Source organism: Gekko japonicus, unplaced genomic scaffold (assembly GCF_001447785.1).
Source record: "Gekko japonicus isolate JY-2015 unplaced genomic scaffold, Gekko_japonicus_V1.1 scaffold462, whole genome shotgun sequence".
In the NCBI taxonomy this organism is placed as follows: domain Eukaryota; kingdom Metazoa; phylum Chordata; class Lepidosauria; order Squamata; family Gekkonidae; genus Gekko; species Gekko japonicus.
Window position 1 is genome coordinate 439,211 of NW_015175369.1, and position 26,304 is coordinate 465,514.

Below are 26,304 nucleotides of genomic sequence, written 5' to 3' on the forward strand. Positions count from 1 at the left end.
CAGCTGTCGATATTACTAATATTTTACCTATACCATTATCATATCCCTTCTTTGTATCGCTCTTGACCATAGAAGATCTATTCTACATATATCTCTATAATTCTGACAAGCAGTTAATTTAACTAAAGTATATATCTTTATCTTTTCCAACCAATCTTGTAATTCAGGACTGTGTTTTTGTTTCCATTGCCTGGTGAAAACCAGCCTGGCAGCAGTAATCATATGCATTTTCTCCAGGGGGACAGATCCCTGTCATCTGGAATGCAGTTGTAATTCTGGAGATATCCAGGTCCCCCATGGAAGCTGGTAACCTTAGGCCTTGAAGCAACTTCTGGGTGACTAGATACCACCCGACTTGCATGACTCATCTAGGCCCGGCTGCTTGCTATTGTTTAACAGCAGTCACTCAATGAAAGCCAGTGTGGTGGAGCAGTTAGCACTTCAGAGTAGGTTCTGGGAAATCCAGGTTCGAATCTCCATCTTGATGTGGAAGCTCACTGGGTGATTTTAGGCAAACAAGGACTATTTCCAAGTTAGGAAGAATTGTTTTGCTTACTGACTGGAATTACAAGGTCCCTCTGCTAATTAGTATCACAGCCTGGAATATCCTCCAATAGGAATTTCAGAAGCAGCCTCATGAGTCTTGGGCTTGCTGTGATGAGACGTGAAGCTCAGTTAAATAGATCGAGAGACTCCCGGGCCCTTACGAGGACGTGTGGCAGGAGCGGCGGCCGCAATGGCGACAGCGGAGTTGGCCCTGGTGACCCGGCGTGCGCGAGGCTGGAAGGAGGCAGAGTCGTGGTGTGCAGCGGCGTGGTGACGCGGTGCGGTGGAGCCTGCAGGATGGAACCAGAGCTGCGGCTGGTGCGTTGCCAAGCACCGGGTGAAGCCCACCGGAAGGAGCCGCGGTTTGACCTGCACCGGGCGCCAGGAAGTGAAGCGCCGAAGAGCTGCCAGGGACTGAACAACGAGCCGAGCCAGGAACTGAATAACAACTGAGCCCGCTGCCGGGGTGCTGGTAGGTTATCACTCCCCATACAGTTAATGTGGCCCTAGTTAGGGATAAACAGCTATGTAAACCGCTCAGAGACCCTCCGGGGTCAGGGCGGTATATAAGTCGAAAATTAATTAATTAATTAATTAAATAAATAAAAGAACCATTTGTTGATCTTCAGAAGTGTCAGGTAAGTAATTCAACAATAATGTCTCTGGTCTATGGGGGATTTGTACTTCTAACCCTATTGAGATAGCTTTCACCACTAATTTCCAATAGTTAGAAGCTCATATACAGTCCTACCACATATGAAAAAAATCTGCCGTGTCTTCCTTACAAAACCAGCATGTGCTGGTATTGGTCTTATAAATCTTTTCTAACCTTAAAGGAGATAAATGCCACCTATAAGTCATTTTCAGTAGATTTTCTTGAAAAGAGAGGCAAACTGTAAAGTTAATACCATGAGTAAAGATGAATTTCCATGCTGAATCATGTAAACTACTACCCACATTCAATTGCCACCTATTGCAGACAGTTTGATCGGGTTTGAGTGTCATTTTCAATAAACAGGAGTACGTACTAGAAAGGATACTTTTACCTTGCGCAGGGACCATGCTAATTGTCTCTGTATCGTTCTAATTTTAGTATATGTGCTGCCAAAGCAACACATGGGAATTCTCAGGTGCTAGTAATTATGGCAGTATGATAATTAAGAACCAAGTGATTATGTTTTATGAGATTAAAGATACTTTAGAGCCTAGAATTTCAGTTCTTGAATATCTCCAAGTTAAAAGCTACCTTTGCGGATTGATAACATTTTTCTTCCTTGATTATACTTTTCCTGGTTGCGAAGTCTCACACATTTGCTAGAATACCACTATAGCTGCTGCTGTGCTGAGAAGTGCCTTGGAAAAAGCAAAAAAGGTGTGATCACATCTTTCTCCTGTGACCTAGGGGTGACTTAGGAAGAGGATGGAGAAACAAAAACATGGACACATATTTCCACAAAGGTAGCCCAGGATGAATGGGCACCTGGGGAGGAGACAGTCAGGTAGGTACAGCTGAACTCTTGTGTCACAGTAATAGCAATGCACCATTTTGGGCATCTGCTACAATGTTTGGCCACCAGACTTGCCAGAGGGCCAATTTAAAATACAGCAGAGAGGCCGAGATTTCCTTGGTCCCCCTTATGCACACAGGCATATAGCTGAAAGCCACAGGCAAGCATACCGCCTGTTTTGGGATGGAAAAAAAAAACTGCATTGAAAATATGCGTAGTGCAGCCCACGTGTCTGTGGAAGCTTCTCATCTCACCTTTCCCAAAGCCAGCTGAGAGGCTGTGGCCTAGGACTAAAAGATGTCTTTGAAACCACTAGAAAGGGGGCCGCTGCTGATCCTCTGTGGGCTGGTTTTAGTTCAGGATTGATTACCTTTCATTCTGCTTGAATGTTACAATTTGTTTTGGCTACAGTCTCTCTGACTGCAGCTCTACCTGCTCTGCATGGGTGGAATGGTGCATTTATACAATAATGAACTAAACTTAGAAACTACAGATGGGGGGGGCGTTGTTTGCATGTGCTTGCTTGCATGCCTGGAAGTCATGGTGACTTCTGGTGACCCCTAGTGGGGTTTGGACATTTCAGAGAGGTGGCTTCATTACCTGCCTCTGCATCCCAGCCCTCGTATTCCTTGGAGGTCTCCCTTCCAATTACTTGCCAGGGTTGGCCCTGCTTAGCTTCTGAGATCTGACGAGGTTGGGCTTGCCTGGGCTATTCAGGTCAGGGCAAAACTACGGGTGTTTAATTGGTGTGTTACTGATGCCATTTAGGTGAAATACACGGCTGTAAATTTGCTGACAATGTTATACTTTGGGTTACTTGAAATCAGTAAATGCAATTGATTTTGCAAAAACATTGCTTTTTTAAGCAGACACCAGAGAAATCTGTTTAAAAAATCCAAATCAGATGGAAGCAAGCAATTTGTCCACATCAGTGTTAGAGAACGTTTTAAAATAAAGCACAGCAGCATTAAATCAATGGTGGTGGAAAATGCCATCAAGTTACAGCCAACTTTGGTTGACCCCGTAGGGTTTTCAAGGCAAGAGACAATCAGAGTTGGTTTGCCATTGCCTGTCTCTGCATAGCAACCCTGGACTTCTTGGTGGTCTCCAGTCCCATCCAAGTACTAACCAGGGCCAACCCTACTTAGCTTCCAAGATTTGACAAAATCAGATCAGCCTGGGTATTAAATCAATAGGGAAATATTTGATATTTGGCTTTGTTACATTGCTGTAGATACTGCTTCTCTGCCACCATTGTGTATAGATCCAGGTGGGCAGCCGTGTTGGTCTGAAGCAGCAAAACAAAGTTTGAGTCCAGGGGCACCTTTAAGACTAACAGAGTTTTATTCTGGGCAAGAGCATTCGTGTGAACGCATACTTCCCCAGATACAGTGAAATGGAACTTACCAGAATCCAAACAAATGATGACCATGTGGACTAGTTATCTCGGTTCGGTTTCTGCATCTGTTAAAACATCTCCATTGTGTTAAACGGTAACCATATAAACCAAGCTTTTTCTTGATTTTGATATGTTTATTATGTTGTACGCTGATTTACTGCTCAACCTCTGCCTATATGTATGGACTGATAAGTTCCATTTCACTGTATCTGAGGAAGTGTGCATGCACATGAAAGCTCATACCTTAAATAAAACTTTGTTGGGTCTTAAAGGTGCCACTGGACTCAAATTTTGTTCTACCACCGTGTATAATCAGTGTTACTTAAGAGATTTTCCAGGTGTTGATGGGGCTTTTATACACAGAGTCCCAGAATGACTAGTTCAAGCCCTCATTGGTCCTCTGTGACTTCTTATTTCTGCACTCTACAGATATTATCATTCACAACTTTTCTGTTCTGACACTGAATTCAGTGTAAATACAAGATGCATCTAGAACTAGGTCGTTATATGATTATCTATATATCTAATAGCCAAGTTGCCCCCGGAGTGCGGATCGCTAAATCAGCGCTCCGGGGGCACTTGGGGGGGAGGGGAGGTTTGTGCACACGTGGGCCAGTCCCCACGTGTGCACAAAAATGCTAAAAGTAGAAAAAAATTTCGGAGGGATGTTTAAATCCCCCCGAAAGTAGCTGACCTCGCCGCCGCCGCCTCCTCGGAGCCGGGCGGGCGGAGGACCGGCCTCACTGCCGAGCCCGGCAAAGGGGGGGAAGGACTGGCCTCTCCACCGCCGCCTCCGCCTTGGAGCCGGGCGACGGAGCTCTTCTCCCCCCCCCCGCGAGTATCGCGGGTCCCCGTCTTGTCTGGACCTATTTCAATCTGGTTTCTGATATGGTGATGGAACTGAAATTGTATTGGCCACCCTGATGGATAACTTGTACTGATATAAGGGGAATGTGACTTGGCTGATTCTACTCTATTTATTGGCAGCTTTCAGTAATATCCTTCTGGACTGCTTATCAATAGTTGGAACGGAAAACACTGCACTTTGGTTATTACCCCCCCCCCCCCGGTTCGAAAGGGTGTGTGTGAGTGTGAGGGGAAAATTGTTCTGCCCAATGGCATTTATGTTATGAAGATCCTCTGAGGTACTATCTTTTTAACCATCTAAATGAAACCACTAGGTGAGGATATTCAGATATTTGAATTCTTCCGGCACAAATATACAGATGATGCTCAGTTTTGGTGCTCAGTTTCATGTGGATCAGATGATATAGCAGACACTCCGACCCACAGTTATTTCCACATCGATTGCACTACTAAGGAGTCCCTGTGGGTCTGTCATGAATCTTTGTACGTTACAGTCTTTCTACACTGCTTTTTAAAGTGCCCTTAACTCACATATAGTGGAATCCTAAACAGAGCAACACCTTTCTATGCCCATTAACTATAGTGGACTTGAAAGGATGTAACTCTCCTTAGGACTGCCCTGACCAGGTGCCTGGGTCTTTACATATCTGAAGAAGTGAGCTGTGACTCATGATAGCTCGTTTTAATGACTGTTGTTAGTCTTTAGGGTGCCACTGCACTTGCGTTTTATTTTGCTGCAATAGATTAACATGGCTACCTGTTTGCAATCCAACGGGCCTCGCCATTTCCTCATGAAAACTAAGCACCACACCACAAAAGACACCCAATTCATGCTACAACTGAATCACATGGGACAATCAGCAGAACTGAGACACCTTGCCCAACATTACTGATCTGATTCAGCAGTTTCTGCAGCATGGCAGGCTTCCTAGAGAATCCTGAGAACCCACTAGTCGCTCTTATTTAGAAAGCTGTGTTTTGGTGCCACCTTCTGGTATCTCAATATCTATTCATGTCTTTGGCAGCATCGTCAATATTGAGCATGATGACACAGTGTTCCAAATACCCCATATTAAAGTCTTCCATCTGCCAGAATTACAACATGGGTTGAATGTATCACTATTGTAAAACAATACCTTTAAGTGGTACAAATTATAAGCAGTACGATCTATTTAGGTTTCCTTCTTAACCTGTACAGGATCCACATTTTACAAATGTGACAGCTGGCTTTTCTTAAAGGAAATGTACGATGCTCATGTGATAATCACTCCGATCCAGGGATCAGTAACAGAAGAAAAAAAATCACATACCTGTCCTTTGCTCTTGGACTCCGATGCTATCACTTTGCAAACATTGTAAAAGCGGAGTTCTTCAGGGGAGCTTTTCTACAAAAGTAATATTTTTTTGTCATCAAGTCACAGCTTCTAGGGATCCCATGGAGTTTTTAAGGCAAAAGATGTTGAGAGGTGGTTTGCCATTGCCCGCCTCTGTGTTTCTGCAACCCTGGACTTCCTCGGTGGTCTCCCATCCAATTACTAACCAGGGCTGACCCTGATTAGCTTCCAAGGACTATATCATAATGGAATAGTTCCGTTTCAGAGTGTAGCTGTCTTGGCCTGTAGCAGAACAGTTAGATTTGGGTCCATTTCCAGTAGTACCACAGAGACCAACAAGATTTTCAGGGTATAAACTTTCAAAGGTCAAAGCTTCCTTTGTCAGAATAATTCATCAGAATAGTTCATGAAGACGTTTTATAAACAGAAAGGGACTGTAGATCATACCACTGTGTTTAGCATGTATAATCAATTTGCTGCACATATTACCCTGTTGTCATTTCACCGTTTTCTACTGATGCAAGACCAATTGTCTTCACTATATCTTATTTATTTTCCAACTTGTACCCCACCCTCCCAGCCAAGGCCAGCTCACTCTGTATCATGCCTAATATGCTATGCTTATTCAGATTTTGGTAATCCTGGTAGATTGCTCATTAGATGTCTTCTCATATTGATTGCATTGACATACACTGTGCTTATTAGAGGTCTCTTCGCATGGAATGTGACCAATGTACATTATTTAATCCACTTTGATTCTCATGGAGAAAAGTGGACTATAAGTACAATAAATAAATAAATTATCTTGCCCTTCTTAAAAAAATTGACATGTCACCACTTCGTACATTTTATTGCAAGTTTTAGGATTTGTGGAACAAGCTTAGTGTAGCCAGATGTTATGTGAAAAGGCTGAACAACTCATACAGTGGTTTTTGACTCCAACAGAGGCAGAATTTGAACAGAGATCATAATTCCAGGTGCATCTTAATTACCAGCTAATTTATAGCAAGTGGTTATGGGTATGGTTAACGGAACCATTTAACCAACTGCTTAAAAAGGTAAAGGTTCCCTTGCTCGAAAGCCAGTTGAATCCGACTCTAGGGTTGCGGTGCTCATCTCCGTTTCCAAGTCAAAGAGCCAGCGCTGTCCGAAGACGTTTCCGTGGTCATGTGGCTGGCATGACTAAACACCAAGGCGCACGGAACGCTGTTACCTTCCCACCGAAGTGGTACCTATTTATCTACTTGCAATTTCTTGCTTTCGAACTGCTAGGTTGGCAGGAGCTGGAACTAGAGATGGGAGCTCACTCCATCATGCGGCACCCGGGTCTCGAACTGCTGAACTACTGATCTTCCACAGCCTGCCCTAAACACAGTTATAATTCCTTAGAATCTTAATTTCATATTCTACATTTCTTAAATCTGCACCAGGGCTGGTTCATACACAGGATTGCCAACCTCCAGGTGGTGGCTGAAGATCTCCTGGAATTACAACTGATCTCCAGCCAACAAGAGATCAGTTCCCCTGGAAAAAATGGCTGCTTTTAGAAGGTAGAATCCATGGCATATACCCTGCTGAGGTCCCTCCCCTCCCCTATCTTCTCCCACCAAATCTCCAGGGATTTACCAAGCCAGAGCTGGCAACTCTAGAACATTACCTATTGAGCAGGGAAAGAAGACATGCATTATGCTGCAATGTGCAGAGTAGACACATCTCGTCTGCAGAATCAAATTTATTTCCACTTCCTGCTTCTACGGATAAATTATACATTACTATTTAATTGTCGAAAGTTCCAGATCCAATCCCATCATCTCCAGTTAGGAGTATTGAATTAAGAAAGGTGTATGCTACCTGTCTGCTTGCATCTAAAGCCATAAAGCAAAACCTATCAAGATCATTAGACAAGTCAACAGCCCAAACCAGTAGAATATATAAACAAGGTAGCACAGCAGGTCTGGGAGAAATCTGCAGCCCAAAATCTTGGTGAACCTCTGCCAGCCAAAGCTAATAATCCTGGCCATGATAATATTTTGACGCAATAAAAGGCAGTTTTGTATGTGTATGGCAAAAATGGGATGAAGTTCAGTTTTCACTATCCCCAAGCAAAATAATGGGTATGAGACAACTGATTTGCGTATACTGAACTTCAATGTTACAAGGTTATATTGATGGATTTTTATTTATGGATTTATGCTAGGGTTTAGGTACAAAGTAGCCTGTGCAATGCACACATAGTGCAACATACCTATAGAAAATCTTATTTATTATATGCCACCTTTCTCTCCAGTGGGGACACAAAACAGATTACAGTGTTCTCCTTTCCTCTACTTTTCCATCACAAGAACCCTGTGTGGCTGGCCCCAGGTCACCCAGCAAGCTTCCATGAGAGAATGGAGATTTGAACCTGGGTCTCGCAGACCTTAGTCTGACACCGTAAGCACTACACTGGCTCTGTGCCACATTATCATCCCTTGTTAACATATTTTGCCATGCTAGAGATGTATACAAGTGCTAAAATCCACCTTGGCATGATGACAGAGAGGTTTAAATGCAGACTGCACCGAGGGAAGATCTGTGGTAAACCTACCTTTCCATTTAGCAGGATGAGCTAGTTATGAGTCACAGTAAGGTTGACTCTAAACAAACAGAAATAGATGACCATTTTAACACACTTTTAAACCCCATATTAGAGGCAGACCTACAACAAACCCTCCCCTTTAGACAGAGCCATCTCAAAGCTCAATATCTGGCCCATTTACACAGTTTTGACTACACACGAGGAGGGACTGATGCATGACAAAACCTTTTTGACAAGGCGGGTCAGTGGCTACATATTGTTATTTATTTAGAAATCTATTTCAAAATTTAAATTGAATGTATATGCTGCCCCTCCAGAGAATCTGGACAAACCATTTTTACACTACCACACACACACACACTGCAAAATAACATGGTAAACCCCCTGGCTGTGTAGCCCCCAGCCCACCCCATTACACACAGGTCAGCTTCAGTCATCTTTTTAGGGGCTCACTGCACCGGGTTGCCAACTCTGGAACTGGAAATACCTGGAGATTTGAGGATAGCGCATGGGAGAGGCTGGGCCCGCATAGGATATAATGCCACACAAGACACCTTCCAAAGCAGTCATTTTCTCTAGAAGTGGAAGAAATATTTTAAACACACAAACAGCTGGAGATCAGCTGTAATAGGGTTACCAGATGTCTTCTCTCTCTCTCTGTTTTTGGGGCTCTTTTTAAAAAACACTGATGAAAATGCTCTCTTTTTTGGGTTGGAAGGTTAGGAATGTTCCTAGCGAGTAGCATTGACCACGGCTGAAATAGTACGGGTATTTAAAAGGAGATTTGTCATAGTGACCATTTGTTAGAAGCAGTCAGTCGGGAAAGATATCCTCTTTTTTCCCTTTTCAAATAACCCTAGCTCTAACTTCGGGATATCTCCAGCCCACACCCGGGCGCTGGCAACCCTAAATTTAACTCCATGCATTTGTAAACCATTCTGGGGACTGCGGGGAAATCTCCTCAGGCCGCCTGCGGCCTGTTTTCCCCTCAGGACGGGCCTTCCCTTTCCTTCCCTCAGCGCTCCAGCGTAGGCCGGCCGGTCGGCCCGCCTAATCGGAAAGAAGCCCCACTCTCGAGTTTACTCTCGAGTAACACGCGCGCCCTTCCCCTCGGCCTCCTCAGGAGGAGCCCGGAAGTGAGCGTGAGGAGGCGGCGGCGGCCGACCGGGCGGATTGATTCAATATAAAGCAGTTTCATGTGTTCAGTGGCTCCGGTCTGTTAAAAACGAGCCGGGGGCTGGGCTCGGCGCAGGAGGCGGCGGCGGCGCGGCAGGAGGAGGAGGAGGGCCCGGCAGGGGCTCGGCCACCTCGCGGCTCGGCGGGCTCATCCGGAGCATCACCGCGCTCACCTCCAAGCATGTACGTGGGGAGAGGGGCGAGCCGGGCTGGGGCTGCCTCGGGAGGAGGACCCCGTCGCGAGCGGGCTTCGTTGTCGGCGAAGCTGTCGGCCTCGGCTTCTAGAATCACCACCAAAGGGGAAGGCGATGGTAAAGGGGGGGGGGGGGAGGATGAGAAGGGGCCCCTTTATGTCTGATGACTTCCCTGACTTATATGGCGAAGACAGAGGAAAGGAGAACACACTGCAATCCGTTTTGCGTCCCCACTGGGTAGAAAGGTGGCATATAATAAAGTAAGATTTTCTATAGGTGTGTTGCACTATGTGTGCATTGCACAGGCTACTTTGTACCTAAGCCCTAGCATAAATCCATAAATAAAAATCCATCAATAGAATCTTGTAACATTGAAGTTCAGTATATGCAGATCAGTTATACTCATTTTGCTTGGGGGGAGTGAAAACTGGACTTCATCCCATTTTTGCCATACACATTCAAAACTGCCTTTTATTGCGTCAGAATATTATCATGCCCAGTATTCTTAGCTTTGGCTGGCAGAGGAGCACCTTAAAGGCTAACAATATTTGTGGCAGGGGCAGGAGCTTCCATGAGCCATTGCTCACTTCTTCAGATCTGAAAACAGCAAGAGTCCAGGAGCACCTTAAAGGCTAACAATATTTGTGGCAGGGGCAGGAGCTTCCATGAGCCATTGCTCACTTCTTCAGATCTGAAAGGGGCAAGAGTCCAGGAGCGCCTTAAAGGCTAACAATATTGTGGCAGGGAAGGAGCTTTTGTGAGACCAATTTCACACAAGAGTTGCGCCATGGTTGTGCCTCCCTTTGCCCCACTTCTATTGTCAATTTCCCACTCTAAGCCGCATGGCAGCATTTTGACCCGCGGCTTCGCCCGATTCCCCCCCGCGGTTTCGTGATCCTGTTTTTTGAGGATCACGAAACCGCGGGGAAAATTGGGCGAAGCTGTGGGTCAAAGTACGGCTTCGAGTGGGAAATTGACCAATAGAAGCGGAGCAAAGGGAGGCACAAGCGCAGCTCTTGTGTGAAATCGGTCCTAGTCACTGCTCGCTTCTTCAGATCTGAAAAGAGCAAGAGTCCAGGAGCACCTTAAAGGCTAACAAGATTTGTGGCAGGGGTAGGAGCTTTCCTGAGTGACTGCTCACTTCTTCAGATCTAAAAAGAGCAAAAGTCTAGGAGCACCTTAAAGACCAGCAAAACTCGTGGCAGGGTAGGAGCTTCCATGAGTTGCTGCTCACTTCTTCAGATAAGGATTGTGGTGGATTTTTTATTCCCAGTCCCTTTGGTATAATGTTAAGTCTTTTGCATTTGGTGAGAAAGATTATGTCTGTTTGTACTTGTGCAAGTTTCTTTACAACCCTGATGGATTTCCATTCTGTATAGCTAAAAGTGCCTTCCATGGGGATAGATCAAGATGGGTAGCTGTCTGTCTGTAGCAGTAGAAGAAGAGCAAGAGTCTGGTAGCACTTTAAGGACTAACAATATTTGTGGCAGGGTAGGAGCTTCCCCATAAGCCAGGGAAATCATCAGACATACTCTGCCTCCCTCCCTCATGAGCCCCCCCCCCCGGATACTATCCTCACAACAGCCTTGTGAGGTAGGTGATGCAGAGACTGGCAAGCTTCCATGACAGCAAGCTTCCATGGCAGGGGACTGGGGATTCGCACTGTGTCCCCCAGATCCTAGTCTGCCGCTCTAACTCCACACGGATTAGACCTGGAGAAACTTTCAAGTAAGAGGGGAGTCCAGGGGCACCTTGCAGACCTTATGCAATTTGAGGCCAGTATAAGCTTTTGGGAGGCAGAGTTGCCTTTTATCATCCTGTCTGTTTGCAGCCTTTAATGGAAGTGTCTCAGCAAAATGGATAAGAGCAGGAGCCCAAGATTCTGGGCTGGCAGAAGAGCAAAAGTCTGGTAGCACCTTAAAGACTAACAATATTTGTGGCAGGATAGGAGCTTCCGTGAGTCATTGCTCGCTTCTTCAGTTCTGAAAAGAGCAAGAGTCCCAGAACACCTTAAAAACCAACACAATTTGTGGCAGGGTCTGGGCTTTCCTGAACCACTGCTCACTTCTTCAGATACAGCTAGAATGTGAGTCTGTCTGTCCTTATACCTTGTGGAGTGGAGTGATTTCAGATGCTGAATGACATTAGCAGGCAAATGACAATAGCAGGTGTGATTGGATCAGTGTGCTGTGCAGAGGGGTAGTAGCCAAGTGGATGTACCTTTTTTGCATCTGATGAAAGCAGCCTGACTTGACTTCTGCTGGAATAAAACTTGTAGATGCTACTGGATTCCTGTTTGAGTTTGCAGGCTTAGATTACTGTCCTTGTGGGGTGATGAGGAACACATGAGGCTGCTTTATACTTAATCAGACTGTTGGTCCATCAGAGTCATTATTGCACGCTCAGACTGGCATCGGCTTTCCAGGGTCTCAGCTGAAGGACTTTTAAGTCACCTGGCGATGCTGGGGATTGAACCTGGGACCTTCTGCATGCTGAGCAGATGATCTACCACTGAGCCACAGCCCCTCCCCTGAATGATCATTGTGGAGAAACCCCAGTAGGTGGATGCTGTCTGTATAGCTGACTCCTATCTTTTAAAAAATTCAGTCAGATTGCACGTAGCAATTCAGTGTAATTCTATACATCAGAAGACCATGTTATTTGTAAAAAATGAAAATAAAATGTTTTAAAAAAAGAAGACGACCGTGATACAGAGGTTATAGTATGCAGGGATAATCTTTGCCCGATGTGACAGGATGCCATTTTTGCTACTTTGCCCAGCATATTTTATGGAATGATTTAAAGTGCCTCTTATTGTTCCTTGTCAGGAGGAAGAAAAATTAATCCAACAGGAATTAACTAGCTTGAAAGCAACAGTTTCTGCACCCACTACAACCCTGGTAAGTGCTAAAAGTAAAACTGAGTTCTCTCTCGAGGGGAGGAGGACACTCTGACAGGTTTGGATTCCTCTTCCTAGAGCCCCTGGAGGCAGGAAATTGATTGCACTTTCCATCTCTGGGGGGAGGAGAAGCCCACCTTCAGTCTTTTTCCTGCCCCCGTCTGAGAGAGCAGTGGATTTAGAGAACTCCTGAGATATTCCTTTAAGGAGCTCCTTTGGTTGCACTTTGTTTTCTGTTTCCAGGTGTGTGCTTTTCTGTGTGCCTCTCCCTTTGTGTAAAAAACAAACGTTTGTTCTTCTGGCCTCTGTCTTCCCGAGGCTGGTTGCGTTTTGCCTGCTGATCTCCGACCATGGGACCTCCTCTGAGGAAGAGTTGGGGGAGGTGATCCCCAGGCAGCAGAGTAGGAAATCTCTGCAAACCCGCTTGCCCAGCCGTCCCGCTGCGGCAGAGCTCCTGGAGGGAGCCACAGTCCATGAATCGCCTGGCTTGGATCATGAAGAAGCAGGCTCATATCTCCCCCGCCAGATTGAATAAAATTTAATGAGAAATTAGGAAAGTATTGTTGGAAATGCAAACATGGTATTGGCACGTTTTATCACATGTGGTGGTCATGCTTTAAAGTTAAAAAATATTGGTGGCTAGTGAAAGAAATGTTGGATAATATAATAGGTAAATACATTCCTATGACCCCAGAATGCTTTTTATTAAATGTGATACCTGATACTTTTATGAGAAAAGAGATATATTTAATAATGCAAATCTTGACAGCAGCGAGAATTGTACTTGCCAAGAAATGGAAGGAGGAGAATATTCCGTCCAAAGAGGAGATTATTTATAAAGTATTCGAAATAGCAGAGTTGGAAAAATTAACTTGTATTATTGAAGAAAAAAGTGAGGAGAAATTTGAAAAGTATTGGTTAAATTTTATAATTGGTTGAAAGAGTCAAAATTTGGTTTAAATTAACTGAATAAGGCAAATGGTAGAGTGCATGGGATATTTATTTTAAATGATTTGAGGATATCTGCAAAAAGAAATTACGGCTTAGAGCTGTTTATGTTTTTTCCTTTTCTGTATATAAAATGTGGAAAATTTAATAAACAAAATATTTTTAAAAAGAAGAAAAAAAAGAAGCAGGCTCAGTTTTTGGTGCCGAAACTGTGTCCTCTACTGATCAGCAGGGCAGCCTGCATTGGCCCATCAGGCCTACTCGATGATTTCTAGCTGCGTCTGAAGAAGTGAGCAGTGACTCATGAAAGCTCACACCCTTCCACAAATTTTGTTAGTCTTTTAAGGTCCTGCTGGACTCTTGCTCTTTTCTACTGATTGCCTTTAACAAGTAAGAATTTCCCCCAGGCCTGTTGTGTGTTGACTTTTTCAGGCTAGTGTGTTAATTGTGACTAACTCTTACACTTTTTTGGTGTTTTAAGGTTATGCATTTTCATATATTGTCACCCACTTTGGTTAGAAATGCCAGGCTATTTTAAATAGTTAAAACAAATTGTTCTACAGTTAACACAAATATTACGGGTGAGTAGACATTGTGGACTGATTGGCGTGGCTGGTTCAGACTCAGAGTTGGACAGTTTGTGCTGCACTGTGAGCCAAAACGTTTATAATACTTCATTTATTTTATTTCAGAGGCTGATGAAGGAATGCATGGTGAGGCTTATTTATTGTGAGATGCTGGGCTATGAGGCCTCGTTTGGATACATCCACGCTATCAAGCTGGCCCAACAAGGAAACCTTTTTGAAAAAAGAGTCGGTATGTATCTGAAAGCATTGCATGTCAGGAGGCTTCGCAAGGAAGTAGGCACGTAGGCTTGGTTTTTCCCCATTTCCATTCAGAGCTGGATATGTACAGAAGCTAAGTAAACTAGAGTTTATGGCCCCATATTGAGGAGTCTCTTAATTTTTTTTTTACTAGATCACCATATTTTGATCATGCTATGAGTCTGGGGCAGTGATGTTCTGTATTCTTGGTGCTTGGGGGGCAGCAGTGGGAGGGCTTCTGGAGTTTTGGTCCCACCAATAGACCTCCTGATGGCACCTGGGTTTTGGTCAATGTTTGACCCAGAGTGTTGGACTGGATGGGCCGTTGGCCTGATCCAGTGTGGTTTCTCTTATGTTCCACTGAAACTTAACAGGATACTGGGCTAGATGAACCACTGCTTTATTTCCATCAGTACTTGTTTGATAGAATTACTCCCTGCCAATTGGCGCTAGTTCTTGAACCCATTCTTTGACAGCTGATAAGTTCACTGGTTTTCATAAGTTAGATTCCATCCTACTAAAGTTTTAACTCACACTTTGAACAAGCAATTTATTTTTAAACGTCTTTTGTCGCTGTCTGATGGATTAGAGAGAGAGTGTGGACTGTAGCAATTCATTTTTTCTTTCTCTTTTTTAGGCTACTTGGCAGTTTCTTTGTTTCTTCATGAGAATCACGAGCTGTTGCTTTTGCTTGTGAACACCGTAGTGAAGGTATAGTTTAATGGGAGGTCTGGAGGTAGACATCACACTGACCTCGGATCTGAGTGTATTTTTTTTAAGTATAACTCAGAGCATTGCATGCACATTTTAAAATAAGCTCTTGTTTATTATCTGGAACCTTAATGAATCACATGGTTTAATTGACATTTTCTATAAATTTAAAGTGAGGTCTTAAATTACGTATTTTGCTTGTGAGGGTCCTTCTGTGGGTGTGAGGACCTTCAAGAGTCATTCTTATTGATAAACTCAAGACTCTTTTGAAGGCTGCTTTGCGTTCTCTTAACAAAGTACATTGTGTTTTAAGTGTTTTTTTTTTTGCAAAGCATCAGTTCCATTCGATGACTGAAAATAGCTCCATGTCTGTAAGGTATGGATGGATAAAATACGGGAGCTTATGAGAGTGGAGGATCTCTCAGAACAGATAAAAGCTGCAAAAAATCAGGGACCATGACCTATATAAATACGGGCTTATTTGTAAGCTTTTTGGAAAATTACAAATTGCAAGCCAAAGAATTACAGTGGTTTATTTATGTTGCATATGGGAAAACATCGAATAGTAGTCGATAATGGAAATACTTTGTTCTTTTACGTTTATGTTTTTAATCTAGATGTGTAAAGTATTTGATTTCATATACATGATGTTACCTACTCTTGTTTTAGTAGTAAACTGTTTCGAGCAGATAAGGTTGTATTACTGGGACTTCCTTAAAGAAAATAAAGTTTGACAAACAGATAATTTATCTACCTTATTGTGATGCTTTGATTAATGTTGGAGGAGACCTGGTTCTTAATTAACGTAATATGAAAAAAAATGAAACTGGGAAATCTGGGATGAGTGAGAGAGAATGACATTAAGGTTTTTGGTGAGTCAGGTTTTTCCTGCATAATACATACATGGGTTACACGCACACTTCTACTTTTTAGTAAAGGGCATCTGTTTTCTTGGGTATAGGGAGGAAGTGAAGCATGCAGGGTTACTTATCTGTGTTCTGAGCCAAAATATTTAATTTTGACTTGTGAAAGACACAGTATGAATCTCTCTGGCATTATGCATCTTTAATTTATACTCTAATGTTAGATTTCCAATGTTGGGAGGAAAAATGACTCTTCTCATGCCCCTGGCAGGATTTGCAGAGCACTAACCTCATGGAAGTATGCATGGCTCTTACTGTGGCAAGTCAGATATTTCCACGGGAAATGATTCCTGCTAACTTCCGCTAGTGGAAGACAAGCTCCAGCATTCAAAGTAAGAATTTGTTTTCAAAAAGGGATTTCTGGGAAACCTTTTGAGTTGCCAACCTCCAGCAGTTGTTCTCCAGATGACCAAGATCAGTTGCCCCGGAGAAAACGGCTGCTTTGGAGGGTGGCCTCTAGGACATTGTATCCTGCTGAGGTCCTGTCCCTCCCCAAACCCCACCCTCCCCAGGCTCCACCCCCCCAAATTTCCAGGTATTTCCCAACCAATGTTCCCTCTAAGCTGAGTTAGTGTGAGCCAGCTCACAGTTTTTTTAGCCTCCGGCTCACACATTTTTGCCTCGGCTCAGGAAGGATGGCTCCAGAGCAAACTGATTTATGCAGGAGCCAAATCGCTCGCTCACAACTTTAATGCCAGCAGCTCACAAAGGAGAATTTTTGCTCACAAGACGCCACCGCTTAGAGGGAGCATTGTTCCCAACCCAGACCTGGCAGCCCTGATAATAGGTTTAGTGATCCATAATAGCCAGTAACTCATTTTTTTTTTAATTTTTAGGGAAATCATTAGAAGGAAAGCAGTTCAAGCACTGTACAAGTTCTACCTTATTGCTCCCAACCAAGTCCAGCACATCCATAACAAATTCCGAAAAGCACTTTGCGACAGGGATGTGGGAGTTATGGCTGCCTCATTACACATTTATCTCCAGATGGTGAAGGTGGGATTCTTAAAGCCGCTAAAGTATGACTGTGTCAGCTTGTTTTTACCTTCAGTGAATCAGAAAAAAAGAATTGAAATATAGTGCATGATAGCAATGGATTACCTTTTCCCTGAACTTTGATGCTTTTGGGCATTAACTGTCTGATCTTAAGTGATGCCTCTGTGGCGTGTTTGTGAATGCTCAGATTATTTTTTTTAAAAAAAGATGTATTAAAATATTTACATTCCGCCTTTTCTCTTGGCTCAGGGCAGCTTACAAATCATAATTAAAACATTAACAATTAAAACCCCAAGTAAAACCCCCAATGTCATGTGCATAGTTTGTGCTTATATCAGCTGTGTGTTGAAAATTGGAGAGGGGACCATTTAACTTGAGAGTGCAAACTCAGGAATTGAAAAATTAATAGTGATTGCTTTTGTTATGTATGTTTTGTGTAGGACTTTGTGTAAAACTTGGATCTCCCCCCCCCCTTTTTCTGTAGGAGAATGCATCTGGATACAAAGACCTGACAAGCAGTTTCGTAGCTATTCTAAAGCAGGTGGTGGGAGGAAAGCTCCCCATAGACTTCAATTATCACAACGTGCCAGCACCTTGGCTACAAATTCAGCTTTTAAGAATACTGGGGCTACTTGGAAAAGATGATCCGGGGTAAACTGTCTCTTATTTGCTTTGAGCATTTTGAACATGAGCATCCATTTGAAGGGGTGTGCATTTTATCAGTGGTGTTCCCTGGGTGTGCTGTTTTCTTAGCTCTAGGTGCAAACCACAGGAATCTTCAGGGATATTGGGGAAGAAACATCACCATCCAAAGACAAAATTGTAAGGGTTTAATGGCAGTTTTTAAGAATGCACATAATGCATGGCTTGGTTTTTGCTTTGCAGAATTCTTAATTTTTAGCTGGAATTCTGGATTACAGCCACTGACACCATAAACCTTCTCAGGTTCTTTTCTGCTCATTGCCTATTAAGACATTAGAATGATTAGACCATGATCTCATTTGTTCTCAGTAGTGAATAATTGTCAGAAAATAAAGGTGTCTTTATATAAGATTGAGATCTTAAGGCTATGTCTTTTTTTTTTTAAATCAACTGTTCTTAGACATTTCCATATTTTTTTACAGAACCAGTGAATTAATGTATGATGTTTTGGATGAGTCTTTAAGGAGAGCAGAGATAAATCACAACATTACATATGGTAGGTGAGAACATTTTCCTCCGTATGTGTAGAAAATGTAACCTGCTGGCATTGGTAAAACATCCTTTTAAATAATAATCCTAGATGTAAAATCTGATAGTATGCTTGGGAAGCTCCCAAAGCTTATGGTGGGTAGGTTCTGTTCAGTTCCTGGATGAGAGACCATCAAGGACCCCACGTGTATGCCCCCTTGATAACGACGCAGTTTAGCAAACACAAAAAGTGTAATCTTCATAGAAAAGTTCAAGAAATAGCCAAGAACAGTTGAACTTGTTTTGTTGGATGCTGTTAAAACTTGAAAGCTATAGAGCCACAATGAATCCTGTTCCAAGTCTGGCAGACAAGTATCTGGTCTGCCTCTTCAGCATTGTGAGTGGTGACATTCATGCCCAATAAGCAGACTTTATACAGCGAGCAGATGTTTAGGACTTTAACGTTAACTTGTCAAACACAGAGGTTACTTCTGGGCAGTGTAATGTAGAAAGTGCAAATAAGGCATGTGCAGCATATAAAAGCTTCTGAACCTCTCCAGCCCTTTGCACCAGTATAAACAAAGTTTTCAGTGCTTTAAATATATTGCATTTCGCTGTGAATCAAGTTGTTTGCAATGTTTAAAAGAGGTGAGCTTCATCATTTACTTGGGAAATGTGGGGGTTCTCTTCAAAGCTTTCCACCTGATGAATCGTTTGATGCCTATTTCCCCTGCCATCCTTGTCCATTAGCTTGCTAGCTGCTGTATTAATTCGTTCTTGTGGCGTTATTAATAAGTTTGTGGGAAGATCCACAGCTCAGCAGTAGAGCATCTGCTTTGAATGCTCAGCTTGCAGAAGGTCCCAGGTTCAGTCCCCTTCCCAGCATCTCCAGTTGGAAGGACCAGGTAAACTTGGTGATGTGAAAGACATCTGCCAGACCCTGGAGAGCCACTGCCAGTCTGAATAGACAATACTAAGTCAGCTTCATGTGTGTTCTTTAGCCTGTGTTGTTAGTAAGGAAAATAGAGCTGGCCATATAATCAGTGTGGGGTGGGGAGGTGATAGGAAAGTAATGTTTGTTTCATGAGTGCCTGCTTCAGTTTAGCACAGGGGTCCCCAACCTTTTAGAGCCTGTGGGCACATTTGGAGTTTTGACACAGGGTGCAAGAACAAAAATGGAGGCGGAGCCAACAACAAAACAGCTGCCGCAATGTCACAGATTGAGGTTATGCATAACCCTAACAGAAACGCTTCAATATTTCAGGCAGCAGCTCTGTTTAGCAGGATGCTTTTTAAAATGAACATATGGCTTAAAAATATTTTCTTGCACGCACACACACGCAGTAACACAGTGAAGATCCTTGTGCTGCGAGGGCAGCTGTTGCTGAAGCAGCTTCTGAAATACCTGCACAGCCAATCAGATCTCCAGTGGCTGATCAGAAGACCTGCTGGGTGAAAACCCCACCCACTTTCTAAGAACACTTGGTGGGCTTCCGGATAGGTTCCACGGGTTCCACGTTGTGGTCCCTGGTTTAGCACAATGTAAGGGAAGACACAGAAGGAGGACCTGATGCAGCCGGGGCACAGATGGCTAGACATAAAACTAAACCGGTCCATGCAGAAGTTCCTTAACGAGGGCATGGCTGTTGTTTGAACGAACTGTGAAAGTTAAACATAAGAACATAAGAGACGCCAATGTTGGATCAGGCCAAAGGCCCATCTAGTCCAACTCTCTGTCACACAGTGGCCAAAAATACCAGGTGCCATCAGGAGGTCCACCAGTGGGACCAGGACATTAGAAGCCCTCCCACTGTTGACCCCCCCAAGCACCAAGAAGACCCCCCCAAGCACCAAGAGCATCATTTGCCCCAGAGCCCCTATCTATACCTTGTGGCTAATAGCCACTGATGGACCTCTGCTCCATATGCCTATCTAATTCCCTTTTGAAGCCATCCATGCTTGTAGCCGCCACCACCTCCTGTGGCATTGAATTCCATGTGTGAATCACTCTTTGGGTGAAGAAGTACTTTTATCCGTTCTAACCCGACCGCTCAGCAATTTCATGGAGTGCCCACGAGTTCTTGTATTGTGAGAAAGTTCTGATAAAATCCCTTGTTACCAATTTTCTTTTCTCCCCCACAGCAATCTTGTTTGAATGTGTCCAGACAGTTTATACAATATACCCTAAATCCGATCTACTTGAGAAGGCTGCCAAATGTATTGGAAAATTTGTCTTGTCTCCAAAAATTAACTTGAAGTACTTGGGTAAGTTCTTTGATTTATCACAGCCCAGTTAGGGGACTTGATGCTGACAATAACTCAACTAACTTGGTGCTAACTCCCCCCCCCTTTAGGTTTAAAGGCCCTAACTTACGTTGTGCAGCAGGATCCGAACCTGGCGCTGCAGCACCAAATGACCATCATCGAGTGCCTGGATCATCCTGACCCCATTATTAAAAGAGAGGTAAGCTGAATTATAACAACCCCCAACACCCCTTCGGCCATAATTTCAAGTTGGTATTCTCCTTTTATTCCCCTCCCTTTAACAGAGCTTATGCCAGTATTGTACTTTGAAGATACAAGTGCCTTACATTTGAGAGACTTCTGTATTTGATGCTTTGTAAACAGTATTGCTCATCCTTAGCATTTGACTGAAATAAACGGTGCTATATTTATGTTGATACTTCGCAGTCTTGTAACAGTGAGTCGCTCCTAAACAGAGCTACGCTCTTCTTAAATCCATTGAAATCAGTGGGCTTAGAAGGCTATAACTCTGCTTAGGATCGCATTGCAAGACAGCTCACCTAGATCCATTCATGATTTATTTGTTTGGGAAGTCACAGCATTTGCCAGGGGAAAGTTTGCTTGTAAAAGCTTCTGCAGTCATTTCAGTAGAAGCAGCCCATCCCTGCACGTCAAGAAAACGTGTACGAACTGGGGTCTGCTGCTGAAAAGGCGGAGCCCTGTGTGTACTGAGGCCCCTGCAGAAACAAAAGGTTATGGCATCTGGCTATAGTCTAGTCTTCAATGCTAGTTGGATAGAAGTGAACAGGCAGAACCTTGCATGAATTTTTCTTCCCATGAAAGCCTGGATCCTTAAGTTCTTTGTATTGTAGGATGAGATTCTGAAAAAGAATGCCGTATCATATTAAGAGGTCTGAGGTTTGAGACATGCTAGCATCCCGAACTCTTTTAATTTCAGAAACCCTACAAAAATATTTGAGAAGATTAATTTATTCAAGGAACAGATAGGAATTTTTAAAGTCTAATCCAAATGGACAGGGTTGCCCTGCCCCTGAGGCTAAAAGGTTTGCCAAACGTGGTCCTCCAGTTTCACGCAAGATGTCTGTTACATTTGTACCTCTCGTGGCACTGCACATTTCTCAGTTGTGCTTACACCTATCAGTGCTCCCTGCAAGTGTGATATTTATTATAGTCACAAAATCGAAGTACAGTTTATAACACAAGTAACTCATTCTTAAAGCACCTGATGCATAAAGGCTCCTGGCGCTTGGTGCAGCTGATAGCTTGTGCCCAGGGAATATTGCCCTGTGACTTTTACAGTATTCACAGTACTGCCTGCAGTTATGTCATCGCAGATTTTGCATTGAGGCCGTTAAACTATCAGGTGACCCAGAATGGTCTAGTGGTTACAGTGTCAGGTTAGGATCTGAGAGACCCGGGTTCGAATACGCACTCTGTCATGGAAGGATGCTGGCTGATCTTGGGACAGTCATGTATAAAATGTGGCAGCGCACCTGCTGACGTCGATGCCTGTGCGGGCTCACGTTCGGCAGGTGCCCCGCCAACCGCATTGGTTGCCGGTTGAGTTCCAGATTCACTTCAAGGTGCTGGTAATAACCTTTAAAGCCTTACATGGCCTGGGACCAACGTATCTGAGGGAATGCCTCTTCCCATATACACCCCGGAGAGCACTATGCTCTACGGATCAACATCTCATGGTGGTCCCTGGCCCAAAGGATGTCTGTCTTGTCTCGACCAGGGCCAGGGCTTTTTCTGCCCTGGCCCCTGCCTGGTGGAACATGCTCCCCATTGAGATCAGGGATATGCGGGATCTTCTTCAATTCTGCAGGGCCTGTGAGCCGGTGCTGTTCCACCAGGCCTTTGACTTAGGCAGCAGGTGTCAATGTATGGCCTCCCTGAGGTGTCCTGTCTCCCATCCATTAATACCTGGCTATACTTATCTGCGGTGGCTCAAGTGGTTAAGACGCTGAACTGCAGGCTGTGGAAGGTCAGTAGTTCAGGAGTTTGAGACCCGAGTGTGCCGCATGACGGAGTGAGCTCCCGTCTCTAGTTCCAGCTCCTGCCAACCTAGCAGTTCGAAAGCAAGAAATTGCAAGTAGATAAATAGGCACCACTTCGGTGGGAAGGTAACAGCGTTCCGTGCGCCTTGGGGTTTAGTCATGCCGGCCACATGACCACGGAAACGTCTTCGGACAGCGCTGGCTCTTCGGCTTTGAAACGGAGATGAGCACCACAACCCTAGAGTCGGATTCGACTGGCTTTCAAGCAAGGAAACCTTTACCTTTATTTGTATCAACGGGCCAGAGAAACTCTCCCAACCACTCAATTTCTGAATTGGGCTGTGACCACCAATTTTAATGTTGTACAGTTGTGTTTTAAAATTTTAATTATATTTACTGTATTGCTGATATGCGGTTACCCGCCCTGAGCCAGTTCGCAGGAAGAGAGGGCTATAAATGTGAAAATAAGTAAATGAATGAATGAAATAAATACTCCCAGCCTGACCTACCTCACAGGGCTCTTGTGTGGATGAAATGGAGGAGAGGAGAACGATGTAAACCACTTTGGGTTCTCGCTGGGGAGAAGGGCAGGGTAGAAATGAAGTAAAGAAATGTGTAAATCCAGTCTGCCTTCTCCTTCAGACTTTGGAACTTCTATATAGGATCACCAATGGGCAGAATGTCGCCGTCATCGTTCAGAAGATGCTCGACTACTTGACCCAAAGCAAGGAGGAATATACCATCATCAACATAGTTGGCAAAATAGCAGAACTAGCTGAAAAATATCCTTTTTACCTGTATTGGAATGACTGCATAAATGCTTATTTCGTATTGTCATATTTCTGCAGCAGCCTTTAAAACAAACGTTGCCCTCACAGGCCTTTACTTGAAGTTGCTGTTCAGGTGCTGAAGAGCGCTCTGCTGGGGTCTGCAGAAACCATTTTTGCACTTGGTTGCCTAATCATAATTCTAGTAATAAATCCCCCTGATTAGTTCATTAATATCTTTATATCCGAATAGATGTCTCGGAAGCTGCAAGAGGAAATGGCTTACAATGGGCTGGTAGTTGATGTACTTTTCCTTAACATTCCTGTCACATATGCCCCTGACAACGAATGGTTCATTCGCACTATGAATGCAGTGTTTTCTGTAGGAGGGGATAAAATGCACCCAGACATCCCCAATAGCTTCTTGAGACTCCTTGCCGAAGGTGGGCAAAATATACTGCACTCTGTAATGGGAGAAGAGGGTCTGGGTATTTAAATGAATGGCACCATTTGTTTATTTAACCAGCAACCCCCCCCCCTCTACTTAAAAGAGAATTGTCACATGCTTTATAGGATTCGAGGAGGAACAGGAAGATAGCCAGCTACGGCTTCATGCTGTCCAGTCTTACCTTGTGTTGCTACAGAATGAGAAGGCGGTTTACCCCCAGAAATTTCTTCAAGTGATGAGTTGGGTAAGGAAAGGCGTATGTTAAAAAGAGTTGTGTGAACGTGGCAGCACAGGCAGTTCAGAACTGGAACGCAGGCATGCAAAGAAGGGATGGCTCGCCCAAACTGAGAGCTCAGGCTTGGGAGTAGATGTTCATGCCCAAATCGCTGCCCGTTTAGTGCAGCATTTGGGATCCATGCACTTTAGTGACAGGAGAACAGTGTCTTGTGGCTTTCAGGAAGCTGCGTGTGTCAGCCCCAAAGCGGTGCACTTTTAAATCCTGTTGTTTTCCATTGGGATAGTTAAGCACTTGTTGGCCTCAGCTACCACAGCAACTTAAGGAGGACTTATTTCAGTGTTTATAATATTAGGGTTACCAGATGTCCTCTTTCTGTGTGTGCCCATCCTCTTTTGGGCTGTTTTTTAAAAAACTGATGAAAATGTCCTCTTTTTTGGGTTGGAAGGTTAGGAATATTCCTAGCTAGTAGCAATGATCACGGCTTAAATAGTGGAGGTGTTTAAAATGAGATTTGTCATCATAGTGATCACTTGTTTGAAGTAGTCAGTCGGGAAAAATGTCCTCTTTTTTGCTTTTCAAAATATGGTAACCCTATATACTGTTGCGTCTTTAAGATGCTTGAAAGGCAGCAGTCTGCTTTCCAAAGCAAGGGTTTGTGGATTGTAATAAGAATGTGGGTATTCCCTGTCTTATATTAAAGAAAGTGCTTGTGTTTGTAGCTGTAGAAAAGAGTAAGAGTCCTGTAGCGCCTTAAAGACTAAAAAAAAATGGTGGCAGTGTGTGAGCTTTCATGAGTCAGTGTGACTCACGAATGCTTATACCCCGGCCCAAATTTTGTTAGTCTTTAAGGTGTTACTGAACTTTTGATGTTTTCTGCTGCTACAGGCAGGCTAACGCGGCTACCCATGTTGTGTTTGTAGTGATTGTCGTCTTTAAAAAATTACATTTGTATACAGATGGGCTTTGGAAGGTTGAATATTCACAGCTGAGTCCCATTTATGCCACTTAAACTCTCAGGACCTTAGAACTGGTCAGGAAGATTTTGAAATCTGAAACCTCATTTTGCTTTCTCCCTGTCTTCTCGATCAGGGTGGTATTCAGTGTGTGTGATAGACTGACATACATACACAACTCTTGGGATTTGGTTATATATATTCCCTTCTCAAATGCCAATGTAAACACTTGGGTTGGGGGCAATGCTCCCTCTAAGCTGTAGAGTCTTGTGAGCAAAAATTCTACTTTGTGAGCTGCTGGCATCAAAGTTCTGATCGAGCGATTTGGCTGCTGCATAAAGGATTTTGCTCTGGAGCCCTCCTTCCTGAGCTAAGACAAAAATCTGTGAGCTGGAGGCTAAAAAACTGTGAGCTAGCTCACACTAACTCAGCTTAGCGGGAACACTGGTTGGGGGTGAATTATTTGTAAACTGAGCATAATGTTTAACAATTTCCTTGAGACAGGTGCTGGGAGAATATTCTTGCCTTATGAAAAATGTTGATCCGGAGGTTGTCTTGGCAAATTTGCACAGGATACTTAAGAGTAATGCTACCTCTGAAACCAAAGCCTGGATTATGGCTGCCATCACTAAAATAACTTCTCGTACAACATGTTCTAAAACAGTTGATAAACTGATAACGGACTTCAGTACCTCCTTGGACACCTGCATGAGGCAATATGCTTTTGAGCTGAAAAACTTATGTGAGGACAGAGAATCAATGAGAAAGTTGTTTCCAGTGGACTCTAGCTGTGAGGATATTGTGGTGAGTTAATGGTATTGTATTTTTACTTGTTTATTGCTGAGCCCTGCAGAATCGAGTATTAAAAAATATATATTTTTGAGGGATGAGAGCACCACATTTAAACTTCACATCCTTTGGAACAAAAAACCCTTAGAGATATTTTATTCATTCTCCATAGATGGATGCACAGCCTTTTCATGTACTAGAGGCGAGATCTCCAGTGGCTGGTTAGTCTTAAGGGAAGACAGTCTACTGGTCAGCATTGATGTGTCTGGTTTCAGCCAGAGGCAACATGCTGCTAGTTAGTCTTTTATTCCAGCCTCAGCTGAACTTTAGCGTGTGTTAGAGGTGCATGCCTTCAATGAGCATGTTGTGCAGCATGCCTACAAGAAACAGGAGATGCGCCCTCTGGTTTAGCTTTATATGGTGCTCAGAACCAATAAAGGTGAACAGAAATCATAATAATCTGATCCACCTGCCATATTTTGAGGTGACCTTTTCAAGCAAAAATGTATTTGGTTTTTCTGTCCGTGCAGTCTGATATGTGGCTTGCCATCTCAGACCATACCCCTGTTGATAGAAAGAAATGTTGATACACAAGATGTGAGATGATGGTTCTGAAACAGCAGATTGGGGAAATGTGTCAGTGAGAAGGTTCAGGTTATGCCGTTTATGGATGTGAGGCTGATCTGGCTGCAACATCTGTCACCCCATTGATCGCCAGGGTTGATTCGGTGGATCTGGGTGGCTAGGCGGGTGTCCCCTACCTCCCTCACT

General features: G+C 43.8%; 1 protein-coding gene across 1 annotated transcript in view; it reads left to right on the forward strand.

Moving 5' to 3' along the window:
- The first annotated feature begins 8,152 nt into the window (after positions 1 to 8,152).
- The window catches only part of AP4E1 (adaptor related protein complex 4 epsilon 1 subunit), a 29,336-nt gene continuing 11,184 nt past the window's right edge, over positions 8,153 to 26,304 (forward strand). The window contains 16 exon segments of the mRNA XM_015425476.1: positions 8,153 to 8,231; positions 9,485 to 9,591; positions 12,431 to 12,502; positions 14,142 to 14,265; positions 14,911 to 14,984; positions 16,119 to 16,200; positions 16,203 to 16,239; positions 16,744 to 16,903; positions 17,388 to 17,554; positions 18,028 to 18,101; positions 20,216 to 20,338; positions 20,428 to 20,537; positions 22,981 to 23,120; positions 23,436 to 23,548; positions 23,679 to 23,797; positions 25,249 to 25,548. Of these exon segments, the coding sequence (XP_015280962.1) occupies positions 8,153 to 8,231; positions 9,485 to 9,591; positions 12,431 to 12,502; positions 14,142 to 14,265; positions 14,911 to 14,984; positions 16,119 to 16,200; positions 16,203 to 16,239; positions 16,744 to 16,903; positions 17,388 to 17,554; positions 18,028 to 18,101; positions 20,216 to 20,338; positions 20,428 to 20,537; positions 22,981 to 23,120; positions 23,436 to 23,548; positions 23,679 to 23,797; positions 25,249 to 25,548 (1,881 nt within the window).